This window comes from Pavona decussata, unplaced genomic scaffold (genome assembly GCF_977016875.1).
Source record: "Pavona decussata unplaced genomic scaffold, jaPavDecu1.1 SCAFFOLD_164, whole genome shotgun sequence".
Lineage (NCBI taxonomy): Eukaryota > Metazoa > Cnidaria > Anthozoa > Scleractinia > Agariciidae > Pavona > Pavona decussata.
The window spans coordinates 1,429,821-1,445,249 of NW_028145575.1; the positions used below are offsets into that span (position 1 = coordinate 1,429,821).

At 40.5% G+C, this 15,429-nt stretch overlaps 1 protein-coding gene across 1 annotated transcript; it reads right to left on the reverse strand.

The window, feature by feature from the left end:
* Positions 1-7,675: 7,675 nt before the first annotated feature.
* LOC146464417 (uncharacterized) lies at positions 7,676-14,963 on the reverse strand. Its single transcript, XM_085129887.1, has 3 exons — positions 14,876-14,963; positions 8,329-11,722; positions 7,676-7,837 (listed from the first exon to the last, which is right to left on the reverse strand). The coding sequence occupies exon 2, from the start codon at positions 11,697-11,699 to the stop codon at positions 8,331-8,333; it is 3,369 nt and encodes a 1,122-aa protein (XP_084986013.1). The 5' UTR covers positions 11,700-11,722; positions 14,876-14,963; the 3' UTR covers positions 7,676-7,837; positions 8,329-8,330.
* Between the last annotated feature and the right edge of the window lie 466 nt (positions 14,964-15,429).

Sequence of the window (15,429 nt, forward strand, 5' to 3'; positions counted from 1 at the left end):
TGTCATCAATTTCTGTTGCGATTGCAAGGGCTTTCCTGCGGTATTCGACAGCCTTGACATTCTCACCAAGAAATTCAAATAAACTTCCTAGGCCTGCAAAAGTTGCCCCTTCCCCACGTTTGTCGCCAATTTCTTTTGTGATCGCAAGTGCTTTTTTAAAAAATTCTTCAGCCGTTACATATTCACCCAGGGATCTACATAAATGTGCCAGGAGTCCGTAGCTTGACGCTTCTCCCTTTCTGTCTCCAATTTCAGTTGTGATGGCAAGAGCTTTCTCAAGATATTCTCTAGCTTTAACGAAATCGCCAAGAGATTTAAGCACAGATCCTAGGTTTCCACAATCTGATGCCTCCCCTAACCTGTCACCAATTTCTCTTCTAATTTTAAGTCCTTTCTGGAAATGTTCTTTAGCCTTTACATATTCACCGACGCTTGCCAATACAGCTCCGATTTCTCCGTAAGACGCGGCTTCTCCTCTCTTATCGCAAATTTCTTTTCTGATGGTAAGTGCTTTCTCGTGATATTGTTTTGCTTTGGCATAGTCACCACGATATACTGACACAGTTCCTAGGTTTCCGTAATCATCTGCTTCTCCATGCTTATCGCCAATCCTTTTACTGATCGCAAGTGCTTTCTGAAGATATTCTTCAGCCTTGGCATAGTCACCTTTATATGAAAACACGCTTCCTAGATTTCCGTACCATGTTGCTTCGGTCTTTTTGTCGCCAATTTCTTTTGTGATCTCAAGTGCCTTCTTGAAGTATTCTATAGCCCTGGTATACTCTCCGAGAGCCGTAAAAATAGTTCCTAGGTTACCATAATCCGTTACTTCTCCCCCTTTATCTCCAATTTCCTTCTTCATTTGAAGTGCTTTCATGTAGGAGTCTTTAGCCTTGACGCATTCACCGACATAGTAAAACACACTTCCTAGGGCTCCGAGGCACGAGGCCTCTCTTTCGCGATCACCGATTTCTCTTGTGATTGCAAGTGCTTTATCGATACATTCCTTAGCCTTGGCATGGTCACCACGAAATCGAAAGACACTTCCCAGCTTTTCGTAATATTCTGCTTCGCCGTGTTTGCCACGAATTTCTTTCACGATATAGAGTGCTCTCTCGTAAAGTTCTGTTGCTTCTGTACATTCACTTTGTTGCAGATGCAATGTCTGCAATGTTGCCAAATCGAACGCCACCCTTCCTTCTGTATCTCTATCATCACTGTTACGGAGCATGACCAAAAGCCTTTTACCCCAATCTATCCCATTTCTGTGATCACTGATACGAACGTAAGAGTTGAATACTTTAATACTTAATGTTTTTCTGTAAACAGATTTGACGAATTCGGCAGCTTCTTTTTCTAAGGCTGCGCTTTTGAGAAGAAGTAAGCATTCCTTCAATAAATCGATGGCCTTTAAAATACGATTGGTGTTGAGAAGGAAATCGGCAACAAGCGTTCCGATCAAGATGGCTTGGAAAACTTCGTCTACGTTGTCCATGACAGTCAGTTTTCAAGAGGCCCCTGAAAGGAAATACAGTTGTAAAATTAAATCCACTTACTTACTTCTTCCGGAAACCAAATCATCATCAATTAAATGAAATAAATGTGCACTTTTGCACCAGTAATTTCAAGCAGTGCCCATCCCTTCCCCCGGACATCAGAAGGGTTCTGGCATTGGCCCTTCCCCCCGGGGGCATTTGATGGCATTTTGATTGCATTAGCGGAGCTGCATGTAATTAATACATCGCTTGGGTCCCGAAATTTTACCCGCATTGTACATGAAATGCACGTTTTGCATGAGTTAGCACGCATTTTAAACTACTAGGCTGATCGTGGGATTTGAGAACACTTCTAACTAGGAAGTTAATCATGTTTTTAATCCCGTTTGACTGGAATCAGTGGAAGTTGTACCATTCACCATCACTTTTCATAAACATAACCATGCAATCAAATGCATCATTTTCAAGAACTCCTCCTCATACATCATGACATCGAACTTGCAAAAATATCAATCGAACCGTAACGAAATAAATTGAACCGCAGTTTAGCATCCGGGAGTTCACCATACAGCTTTCAGCGACCGGAATCCTGTCCAGTTGTTTTGGTGCAGTTTGCACAATGGCAAAGAGTTCTCGAAAAATATGTCGGTGAGCCGGGGTGACCAACTCACCAGCTGTCCATAGTTCGATTTACATATATTTGTACCCCGATTTGTACGGTTCGTTTGATATTTGAGGAAGTTCGATGTATATGTATTCGGTTCGATTTTTTTATTTATTTATTTATTTTTTATTATTATTATTATTTTATTTTAATTTATTTATTTATTTATTTTTTTGGCTGTTTTGGCAATAAATTAATGAGTTTTAGATCCCTTTTGCACAGCGGCCTACCTTCGAAGCGTTTTCCAATTATATTAGGTATAAGGTTGGTTCCACACGAGTAACTTTTCTTTCACATTTTTTAAAAGCTTGATTTGTTCGTGTGGAAAGATGAACAAGTTTTTAGAGAACGCGTTCAAAAGCTGCCTTTCTAATTTTTGAACAGAAAGACTTGTCAAGGTAAAACCGGCTGACCAATTTTGTAGTACAAACAAGAATAGAAATACTTGTGAAATCCAGGTTTGATTTATCCTTGCGTGACTGGATGCTTGATTTCTACTGAATATTTCATTTTATCAACAGAGTTGATACAGTAGTATTTGGCTAGTCTGAAATGTCAGCCGTTTCCTCCCCCTAACCCACAGGGGGCGCGGGTTAGGGGGAGGAGACGGCTGACATTTTAGACTATAATTTGACCACCGTGGAGAGATTCGAGTACTGACGTTTCGAGCGTTAGCCCTTCATCAGATGGAATCGTTTTTTCGGTGGTCAAATAACGTGTTTTAACTCTGCTGATAAAACCAAACATTTGTTTCCACTCCCCCACCGACGTAGCCCCACAGTTTCTTTAGAAACTAACCTCCTTCAACTGTCGAGTTTGAACTTCAAAGCAAGTCAACCATCGACAAAAAAAATCGTGTCTGAACATTCACTGATATCAATACTTCAGCAGCACTCAAACACCACCAACTTTTGTTACCGACAGTAGAGCCTTCACTTTCTTGTCGATTCCTGGGTACAACCCAATTCGCATTTTAGAATTCTTAAACATGTGACGATATATGTTTTGGTTAAGTTATATTTTATTTTAAGATTTAGGCGCGCGAAGTTGTTACTTAGTTTATTTATTCAGGGGCACCCAACGACAGTTTTCTCTCAGATCCTCTGAAACGCAATTTTAGGCTATCTGGAGTGCTTTTAAAGCTCTGTAGGTTCAATTCAAGCCGCGCTATAATATTTTTATCTGTTCGGTCATTCTAGGGGAACTTGAGTCTTTTCGAAATTATTAGGGCATTTTTGCCCATTTTCCGAAAACCATAGGTCTTATTTCGTTCCGAAAATCTTAGCTGACCTTTTTTGGTGTCCAAAACGACATTTTTATGAATTCGAAAACATTAGGCCGTAAATATCCCGTATCACGAACATTCGAGGTGAAAATTCCCTAAAGAAAATTGTTGGGGATTGAGGACCTTCCGAACAGATAATTTACCGAAAAGATCCGTTGGGTGCCCCTGTTTATTTCCCTTATTCTAACTGGTTTGGGCGGGTAATGCTCCCACCTGTTTGTACCTGTTTTATTTCCGCTAAGAAGACTTACAACTCATGCAAATTAATTCTTTCCCTTTAACAATAGAACTAACCAACGCTTCCTAAATTATTACTTAACTCTTGCTGAGTCACATACAGCTATTTCAATTAAGGTTGTCGGATAAGAGCTTAAAGCTTAAACTGACATCTTCAAAGAGGCTGCCACCTCATCCATTTGATATCCTAACATTTCTTTCATCGAAATGGCTCGCCATCGTATATCTTCACTGGACGGACGAGGCATCGCTGATTTTGATAAACTTATTCATAAAACAAATCCACAGAATCTTGAGGTCTTATCTTACAGCTTTATACTTTGATCCGACAACGTTAATTGAAATAGCTGTATAATAGTTCTCACTGGCTTCGTTGCACAGAATTCACACTTAATATTTCTGTTGTAACCTAGTTTAGCTTTGATGAAATGAGTCTAAGTAACTTCCTATAAGTTACGTGTAGCTTACAAAAATGATGAATTGAAAACATCAAAGGAATTGGCATTTGTTGGAAGAATAAAAAGCCTCTTTCTCAGTGCGCTCATTCAAAGATCCCTAAGTAGTGGACTTTCTCCCGTTTAAGCGGTAAAAAGGGTAAGTGGCTCAGAGAATCCCCGCCGGTCCAGTACAAACATGTCTATAACTCTTTCGTTTAACAAATCAAGTAACAACGCACAAAATTGTTAATTGTATCCGTTAGATCCGGATTCAGTACTTTCCAAGATTTAGTCATTTAACACATTTCGCTCATTTTCTCGGGACAACTGATACAAGGCCTTTGGAAATCAGATCGCATTGAATTAATCGCGGTATGTCTATGACTATGAATTGACCGAATTGATAATACACTGGCTTACTTTGTGAGTATCAATGGTGGCTTAAAGTAGCTATTCCTGCGCTATACTGGCACAGGTAGAGAACATGCAGTAAAAGGTTTGACTTGCTTACCACGATGCCTTTTGCTTGCAAAGTTAAACTTCGTGGATTCAGTGGATTCTACAATTTCCGCTACATTCAGCGAAACCGACAGCAGTTTAACATAATTTATTCATCTACGTCATACATTCAAACTTGTTCCCAGACTCTTCTCTCCTAAACGGACACAGGGTGATTCTATTACGGACAGGGCATATACTTCATCTTAAGGTTCATCAATTCTCCGCGCGCCAGTAGGTGCATAAGGCCGACACATTCTCTGACCAACACTCTCTGTTCCGTGCCGCCGCCTTGGCTACATTCCAACTCTTCCATCCTGCCTTGTTTCTCTTCCTCTCAACAGTCCTTCTCCGAAGTGGTCTTTGGTCTCCCTCTCGCCCTTCGTCCTTCTGGAGTCCACCCCAATGCTGTAAAACAGTCGTTTTTACCCTCCCTCCTGAGTAAATGTCCTAACCAGTTCCATCTTCTTTGTCGTACCTCGCAGCTTATTTCATTGATCTCTACCATCTCAACCACTCTCTTGTTCGTCATTCTTTGCTGCTATTTACTCACTAGTCGAGTAAGTTGCATTCAGTGAAAGAAAGGGCCATTTATTTAAACAGAGTCTAACTTAGACCACGGCTTAAGACAATCAGTGGGCCTCCAAATTTGTTCATAAGTGACACAAGCCTTCTTGTTACCGTCAGCAGCAGACAATGTTTAGACTATTGGAAACATTGAAAATGACTTAGAACGTGGTTTTGTTAAACACTGTCTAAACTGTCTTTTAATAACTGACCCAAAAACTTCAGAGACAAAAGTCGGTATATATTTGATGTTAGGGTTATTAATTAATTGGTTTTTAAATATCCATTACTTTCTCCTATGTTTTGATAGTTGCAGATATTGATTTTTTTTTCTTTCGTTTTTTGTGTGTCAATAATTATTACTTATTACTATTATTGCAGCAGTTCCATTGTATCATAAGTATGGCGGCTGTATATTTTTACCACAATATCTGGACTTGCGAACCTAACACAGCCAATAGACACAAAGAAAGCCCTTTTTGGCGAAATTAGTCTATATAGTAACAACATTGTGTATGCTGCGTTTGAAGTTTTTAGAACTTTTCGGTGCGTTTTTATGCGTTTTTTAAGTGTTTCCACATTTTTACAACTATGGGTAAATGTACCAGTCGCCATCATTATCGGCACGGTGGATTGATGGAACCTTATCCCCTGGTGACTGGGTTTCGGGGCACAAGAGAGGACAAGTCCCCGGGACTTGTTGCAGGGATTAGTCAAGGTGACTTATCCACCGTGTGAAATACCGGCCCATTTTTCGTCAAAAAATACAACGCAAGAACAGAATTTTGGTCCCTGCGAGTTGTCTCACGTATTCAAAAAGGTTTGAATTAAAATTGTTTAAGATCTAAGTCCCCGTTACCAGTCCTGGCTCATGTCCCCACTACAAGTGACTTGCCCGGCCAGGTGTATGCCGACCTTTAATCGTAACTGCTCCGATCTTTTGTACTAGGAAAAACGCCTATCCATCCTCCCTCGGTCGTTTATAGATGGTACACACCCATAGATCGGAAATGTAGCTATTCATAACAATTATTAAATGTCGGTCGCTCGTCACTTATCTTGCGACTAAGTTGCTCGTCGTTCATGTTTCGCGTCTCTTGTGGGGTGTCTATGCTTTATCAGATAGCGTGAAAAGTTGTGGGTGGCTGCAGTGTATAACCCCACCATCCAGCGAACCCATCAAGCGTGTAAAAAAAGTGAGACAGTTAACAAACAAAATTGTGTTTTTTTATTGTATCAAGATTACGATGAGATTAAATAAAACACTATTATTTACAATGTTATAGGAATAACAGACATCCATCTCTCAGAGTCTGGGTATTAATCTACAACCTAATTTATATGTCTCTTACTAATCTCGTTTCCTCGGTCGCACTAAAAGTTACGGACCGAGTTTTTTCCCGTTGATTCACGGCCCAAGCGCAGAGCACGCGGGCCATAAATCAACGGGAAAAAACGAGGCCCCTTATTTTACAGTACGGACTGAGGAAACGAGGTCAGTAAGATATCTATTATATCTCTGAGGTTAACCGGGCGCGAGGGAAAAGAACAACTTTCAAATTTAGCGGGCCGTACAGTGAAATACGGCCCGCTAAATTGACCAATCAAAACGCGCATACTAACTGAGAGATATTATACAATACAGAAGAACCTGACATTCTTCAGGTTCTCGTCGTTTTAATAGCCATTTCGTTGCTATAATGGCTAATTTATTTATTTTGCTCCAAACAAATTATCAGTCGTTTTCCAAGTTATGCACAAGTGTTCAAAGTTTAGGTCAAGGTTCTCAAAACAGTTTTTGAAAATTGAGTTCGGCCTACCATTTGTCCATATTTACGCTGAAAACTAGTCTTTCAGCAGATCAACAAAAAACGTAAAGGGCTTTATACAAGGCTTTACTGTGGCTGTACTGGTTTACAAGGAAACGATGATTTGATTGGTTCCATTTGGGGTCCGCGCTTTACCATACGACCCCTCACTGTACCCTAGCCCTTCCCCCCCCCCCCCCCCACCTCCCTCAACCCCTTTGTAACTTCAAGAACATTAGCTACGACAATGAAACCTGGAGGGTAAATACTCAGTTCACATTGACGTCCTCAATGTACAACAATCTCGTCATAAGACAAAAATTACGTTATCGATTCTCAACGGCCGCCATTTTGGATTTCTAGATTTATCCAAAACCTTAGAAAACCGTTCAAAGTGACCCATGACAATCAAAACTAATAAAGAAATGCTAAAATGGCATAAAAAGGTAAACGTAAAGACGGTTCACTTAACGTTTTTAACATATAGGTAGTAAAACCCTAATTTCGAAAACATGACTGCCGAAATCTTGTTACCATGGAACATCATGTCACGTAAACAATTGAATATTACAGTTGAATGTTCGAAAAGGCCACAGAGTTTGGTGGGGTTTACAGCGCGACAACTTTGTTCCTTGCTTCTCCCCCCCCCCCCCCCTCTCCTTCCCCTTCAGGTCGAATAGTCCCCCCCCCCCCTCTCCTTCCTCTTCAGGTCGAATAGGGTTAATAATAAAACCTTTATTAAAACAGCCTGCATCGACTGTATCTGGAAAATATCGGTCTCGCTCTTGTAGTCGGCCCTTCTTCGTGCATATAAATTGACCATGTCTTCGGTATTATTCATGAACCTGCAAAAGAAAAACTTAACTGATATTTCTCCAATACAGACTTCAAGAGCAAACGAATTTTCTGATGAAACAAAAGCCGGTAAAGGCGTTTACTGATTTTTCTTTAGTCTAGAGTTTTTAACATAAGCCCCTGGCCCCCCTCTAATTGAAGAGAAGGGAATTATGAATTCAATACAGTAAAGTTGCAACTGTGAGTAATTTCAGCGATATTAAACTTTCGTTTTAAAACAAGGAAACATCCACTTGCTTGGTAAGTTAATGTTCTCATCAGGAGGAACAAAAAAAACGTATGGATATGACAAAGAAAGAAAGTGACTAAAAAACATACATACATACACTTTATTTGCAGGTTTACAGCCTCGCAAGAGAAAGGGGAGAATACCTTGTAACGCTTGAAACGCTTCTCTTCGTTTTCTATGACAAATATACCTCAGTATGAGCTCTATAAGTGCTAAAACAATTATGAAAATATTGTAATTTCTAAAACATACCTTCATTTCCTAAAATCAAATGTCACGTTGTCTCCAATCAGCATGAAAGGCGCCCACTGCCTTACATCGGAAAAGCCGTTCCCTCTCATCCAGCTCATGGCCTGGTGAAGAGACTCGCTGGCACTCTCCCCACGAACAAGGTGACCGTAGAAACGACTCATCAACTGCTCTGCTGCCTTGTCTTCAATGGCCCACAGGGCAACCAACACCGAACGTGCACCAGATCCTAGAAATGCCCGAGCTATTCCAACAACTCCCTCAGATCTAATCTCTCCACATCCACTGTGACAGCAACTTAGTACTACCAGTTTGGCTCTCATGTTTACTTGTGCAACGTCAGACATTGTTAGCAGGAATTCTTGTCGTTGCAAAATCTTATTGACCGGGCGCACAGAAGCAAGGGCAATCTCTCCACTTTCGGCATCACCATGGGCAGCGAAATGAATCAGGTATCCTGAATGCATTCCATCAAGAACTGCCAGTTTAGTGGCTTGATGTCCTAAAAAAGGCTGGACACCTAACAATCCCCCAATAAGCTCTGCTTCTTCTCTTGCACAAGGCAATTGAGGTAACTCTGACACATAACTAACATCAGGATCACCCACTATCAGTGCCAACGTTTCAGTGCAATCTTCCTTTGGTATCTCGTGAATGAGTTTAAGGGTCGTCAAAGAGGGAATAATGCGGATTCTGTAAGCCTCTGATAAATACTTCCCCCTTTCATTTTTCAAAGCTGCGAATGGAACTTTGTACAAGGAACGATCTGGAACAATGATGATCTCGGGTTGATCAAGCAAATCAGCCGCAGGAGCGATGACCAGTTTGTAATGTAGAGCCAGACTTGTTTCAGGATCTTGATTTGCATCTTCCTCTTCTTCTATCAGACGGACACCTTCACGGCTATCTTTCTGAAATTGATGTTTTGAGTGGGCGGTGTTTAATGAAAGCAGTGATCGATCTTCGCAGTGCTTCTGAGGTAGAAAATGAAACTTTCTGAAAGCATTTTTTCCCCAAAAGTCATCCAAATTTCGCACGAATTCTCCAGTAACAGAATGCTCATTGACATTGATTTGACGAAAATGCACCGTTTTGTCTGCTTTAAGAATCCAAAGAAATACACGTAGAGAAAAGTATGAAATGTACAGGCAAGTAGAGCTTCTTTCTTTCTCCATAACCTTTTCAATTCCAACCCACGATTGCGGATCGACTGAGATCTGTCTTCCAACAAAGTACTGGGCTGACATTAAATCTGCCAGAGCCCTGGCCCGACCAAGCTCTATAACGTAAAGTGCTTGGTAAGGCTTTCCGGTGACACAAAACAAGGAACTGAGCATCCGGTAAGGAAAAGCGTGAACGTCAGAAAAAGATATCTTGAATTGGTCGTTGTCTTTTAGAAAATGTCGCAAATGTTCGCATTTTTCAATGCTCACAAAAAGATTCGAAGAAGCCTCTTCTAAATTTCCTTGCAATATCATTGTCCATGAAAGATACACGTAACACTTAAATCCTGTTTCAACGTCATCAATCTTCCTGCTTATTGCAAGTGCTTTATCATAATATTCTTTAGCTTTGACATATTTACCAAGATATAGAACAACAATGCCTAAGTTTACATAGCATGAGGCTTCTCTTTCTATGTAGCCGATTTCTTTTGCGATTGAAAGTGCTTTCCTGTGGTATTCTTCCGCCTTGACATATTCACCAAGGGATTGAAATACAACTCCTAGGCGTTCGTAACATTCTGCTTCTCCAGATCTGTCACCAATTTCTAATTTTATTGCGAGCGCTTGTTCGAGGTATTCTTTGGCCTGGACATAGTCACGAAGAGATGCAAATATAAATCCTAGGCTTCCATAACATGACGCTTCTCCACTTCTGTCATCAATTTCTGTTGCGATTGCAAGGGCTTTCCTGCGGTATTCGACAGCCTTGACATTCTCACCAAGAAATTCAAATAAACTTCCTAGGCCTGCAAAAGTTGCCCCTTCCCCACGTCTGTCGCCAATTTCTTTTGTGATTGCAAGTGCTTTTTTAAAAAATTCTTCAGCCGTTACATATTCACCCAGGGATCTACATAAATGTGCCAGGAGTCCGTAGCTTGATGCTTCTCTCTTTCTGTCTCCAATTTCAGTTGTGATGGCAAGAGCTTTCTCAAGATATTCTCTAGCTTTAACGAAATCGCCAAGAGATTTAAGCACAGATCCCAGGTTTCCACAATCTGATGCTTCTCCTAACCTGTCACCAATTTCTCTTCTAATTTTAAGTCCTTTCTGGAAATGTTCTTTAGCCTTTACATATTCACCGACACTTGCCAATACAGCTCCGATTTCTCCGTAAGACGCGGCTTCTCCTCTCCTATCGCAAATTTCTTTTCTGATGGTAAGTGCTTTCTCGTGATATTGTTTTGCTTTGGCATAGTCACCACGATATACTGACACAGTTCCTAGGTTTCCGTAATCATCTGCTTCTCCATGCTTATCGCCAATCCTTTTACTGATCGCAAGTGCTTTCTGAAGATATTCTTCAGCCTTGGCATAGTCACCCATATATGAAAACACGCGTCCTAGATTTCCGTACCATGTTGCTTCGGTCTTTTTGTCGCCAATTTCTTTTGTGATCTCAAGTGCCTTCTTGAAGTATTCTATAGCCCTGCTATACTCTCCGAGAGCCGTAAAAATAGTTCCTAGGTTACCATAATCCGTTGCTTCTCCCCCTTTATCTCCAATTTCCTTCTTCATTTGAAGTGCTTTCATGTAGGAGTCTTTAGCCTTGACGCATTCACCGACATAGTAAAACACACTTCCTAGGGCTCCGAGGCACGAGGCTTCTCTTTCGCGATCACCGATTTCTCTTGTGATTGCAAGTGCTTTATCGATACATTCCTTAGCCTTGGCATGGTCACCACGAAATCGAAAGACACTTCCCAGCTTTTCGTAATATTCTGCTTCGCCGTGTTTGCCACGAATTTCTTTCACGATATAGAGTGCTCTCTCGTAAAGTTCTGTTGCTTCTGTACATTCACTTTGTTGCAGATGCAATGTCTGCAATGTTGCCAAATCGAACGCCACCCTTCCTTCTGTATCTCTATCATCACTGTTACGGAGCATGACCAAAAGCCTTTTACCCCAATCTATCCCATTTCTGTAATCACTGATACGAACGTAAGAGTTGAATACTTTAATACTTAATGTTTTTCTGTAAACAGATTTGACGAATTCGGCAGCTTCTTTTTCTAAGGCTGCGCTGTTGAGAAGAAGTAAGCATTCCTTCAATAAATCGATGGCCTTTAAAATACGATTGGTGTTGAGAAGGAAATCGGCAACAAGCGTTCCGATCAAGATGGCTTGGAAAACTTCGTCTACGTTGTCCATGACAGTCAGTTTTCAGGAGGCCCCTGAAAGGAAATACAGTTGTAAAATTAAATCCACTTACTTACTTCTTCCGGAAACCAAATCATCATCAATTAAATGCAATAAATGTGCACTTTTGCACCAGTAATTTCAAGCAGTGCCCATCCCTTCCCCCGGACATCAGAAGGGTTCTGGCATTGGCCCTTCCCCCCGGGGGCATTTAATGGCATTTTGATTGCATTAGCGGAGGTGCATGTAATTAATACATCGCTTGGGTCCCGAAATTTTACCCGCATTGTACATGAAATGCGCGTTTTGCATGAGTTAGCACGCATTTTAAACTACTAGGCTGATCGTCGGATTTGAGAACACTTCTAACTAGCAAGTTAATCATGTTTTTAATCCCGTTTGACTGGAATCAGTGGAAGTTGTACCATTCACCATCACTTTTCATAAACATAACCATGCAATCAAATGCATCATTTTCAAGAACTCCTCCTCATACATCATGACATCGAACTTGCAAAAATATCAATCGAACCGTAACGAAATAAATTGAACCGCAGTTTAGCATCCGGGAGTTCACCATACAGCTTTCAGCGACCGGAATCCTGTCCAGTTGTTTTGGTGCAGTTTGCACAATGGCAAAGATTTCTCGAAAAATATGTCGGTGAGCCGGGGTGACCAACTCACCAGCTGTCCAAAGTTCGATTTACATATATTTGTACCCCGATTTGTACGGTTCGTTTGATATTTGAGGAAGTTCGATGTATATGTATTCGGTTCGATTTTTTTTATTTATTTATTTATTTATTTATTTATATTATTATAATTATTATTATTATTATTATTATTATTATTATTATTATTATTATTAAATTTTTTTTTTATTTTTTTTGCTGTTTTGGCATTAAATTAATGTGTTTTAGATCCCTTTTGCACAGCAGCCTACCTTCGAAGCGTTTTCCAATTATTTTAGGTATAAGGTTGGTTCCACACGAGTAACTTGTCTTCGACATTTTTTAAAAGCTTGATTTCTTCGTGTAGAAAGATGAACAAGTTTTTAGAGAACGCGTTCAAAAGCTGCCTTTCTAATTTTTGAACAGAAAGACTTGTCAAGGTAAAACCGGCTGACCAATTTTGTAGTACAAACAAGAATAGAAATACTTGTGAAATGCAGGTTTGATTTATCCTTGCGTGACTGGATGCTTAATTTCTACTGAATATTTCATTTTATCAACAGAGTTGATACAGTAGTATTTGGCTAGTCTGAAATATCAGCCGTTTCTTCCCCCTAACCCACAGGGGGCGCGGGTTAGGGGGAGGAGACGGCTGACATTTTAGACTATAATTTGACCACCGTGGAGAGATTCGGGTACTGACGTTTCGAGCGTTAGCCCTTCATCAGATGGAATCGTTTTTACGGTGGTCAAATAACGTTTTTTAACTCTGCTGATAAAACCAAACATTTGTTTCCACTCCCCCACCGACGTAGCCCCACAGTTTCTTTAGAAACTAACCTCCTTCAACTGTCGAGTTTGAACTTCAAAGCAAGTTAATCATCGACAAAAAAAATCGTGTCTGAACATTTACTGATATCAATACTTCAGCAGCACTCAAACACCACCAACTTTTGTTACAGACAGTAGAGCCTTCACTTTCTTGTCGATTCCCGGGTACAACCCAATTCGCATTTTAGGATTCCTAAACATGTGACGATATATGTTTTGGTTAAGTTATATTTTATTTTAAGATTTAGGCGCGCGAAGTTGTTACTTAGTTTATTCATTCAGGGGCACCCAACAACAGTTTTCTCTCAGATCCTCTGAAACGCAATTTTAGGCTATCTGGAGTGCTTTTAAAGCTCTGTAGGTTCAATACAAGCCGCGCTATAATATTTTTATCTGTTCGGTCATTCTAGGGGAACTTGAGTCTTTTCGAAATTATTAGGGCATTTTTGCCCATTTTCCGAAAACCATAGGTCTTATTTCGTTCCGAAAATCTTAGCTGACCTTCTTTTGGTGTCCAAAACGACATTTTTATGAATTCGAAAACATTAGGCCGTAAACATCCCGTATCACGAACATTCGAGGTGAAATTCCCTATAGAAAATTGTAGGGGATTGAGGACCTTCCGAACAGATAATTTACCGAAAAGATCCGTTGGGTGCCCCTGTTTATTTCCCTTATTCTAACTGGTTTGCGCGGGTAACGCTCCCACCTGTTTGTACCCGGCTGTTTTATTTCCGCTAAGAAGACTTACAACTCATGCAAATTAATTCTTTCCTTTTACCAATAGAACTAACCAACGCTTCCTAAATTATTACTTAACTTTTGCTTAGTCACATACAGCTATTTCAATTAACGTTGTCGGATAAGAGCTTAAAGCTTAAACTGACATCTTCAAAGAGGCTGCCACCTCATCCATTTGATATCCTAGCATTTCTTTCATCGAAATGGCTCGCCATCGTATATCTTCACTGAACTGACGAGGCGTAGCTGATTTTGATAAACTTATTCATAAAACAAATCCACAGAATCTTGAGGTCTTATCTTACAGCTTTATACTTTGATCCGACAACGTTAATTGAAATAGCTGTATAATAGCTCTCACTGGCTTCGTTGCACAGAATTCACACTTAATATTTCTGTTGTCGCCTAGTTTAGCTTTGATGAAATGAGTCTAAGTAACTTCCTATAAGTTACGCGTAGCTTACAAAAATGATGAATTGAAAACATCAAAAGAATTGATATTTGTTGGGAGAACAAAAAGCTCGTTTCTCAGTGCGCTCATTCAAAGATCCCTAAGTAGTGGACTACCTCCCGTTTAAGCGGTAAGTGGCTCAGAGAATCCCCGCCGGTCCAGTACAAACATGTCTATAACTCTTTCGTTTAACAAATCAAGTAACAACACACAAAATTGTCAATTGTATCCATTAGATCCAGATTCAGTACTTTCCAAGATTCAGTCATTTAACACATTTCGCTCATTTTCTCGGGACAACTGATACAAGACCTTTGGAAATCAGATCGCATTGAATTAATCGCGGTATGTCTATGACTATGACTATCGAATTGAGGTCCGAATTGATAATACACTGGCTTACTTTGTGAGTATCAATGGTGGCTTAAAGTAGCTATTCCCGCGCTATACTGGCACAGTTAGAGAACATGCAGTAAAAGGTTTGACTTGCTTACCACGATGCCTTTTGCTTGCAAAGTTAAACTTCGTGGATTCAGTGGATTCTACAATTTCCGCCACATTCAGAGAAACCGACAGCAGTTTAACATAATTTATTCATCTACGTCATACATTCAAACTTGTTCCCAGACTCTTCTCTCCTAAACGGACGCAGGGTGATTCTATTACGGACAAGGCATATACTTCATCTTAAGGTTCATCAATTCTCCGCGCGCCAGAAGGTGCATAAGGCCGTCACATTCTCTGACCAACACTCTCTGTTCCGTGCCGCTGCCTTGGCTACATTCCAACTCTTCCATCCTGCCTTGTTTCTCTTCCTCTCAACAGTCCTTCTCTAAGTGGTCTTTGGTCTCCCTCTTGCCCTTCGTCCTTCTGGAGTCCACCCCAATGCTGTAAAACAGTCGTTTTCACCCTCCCTCCTGAGTACATGTCCTAACCAGTTCCATCTTCTTCGCCGTACCTTGCAGCTTATTTCATTGATCTCTGCCATCTCAACCACTCCCTTGTTCGTCACGCTTTACTGCCATTTACTCACTAGTCGAGTAAGTTG

Bases quoted from the DNA above. Each gene is read 5' to 3' on its own strand.
- LOC146464417 (XM_085129887.1), bottom strand. From the start codon at position 11,699: ATGGACAACGTAGACGAAGTTTTCCAAGCCATCTTGATCGGAACGCTT.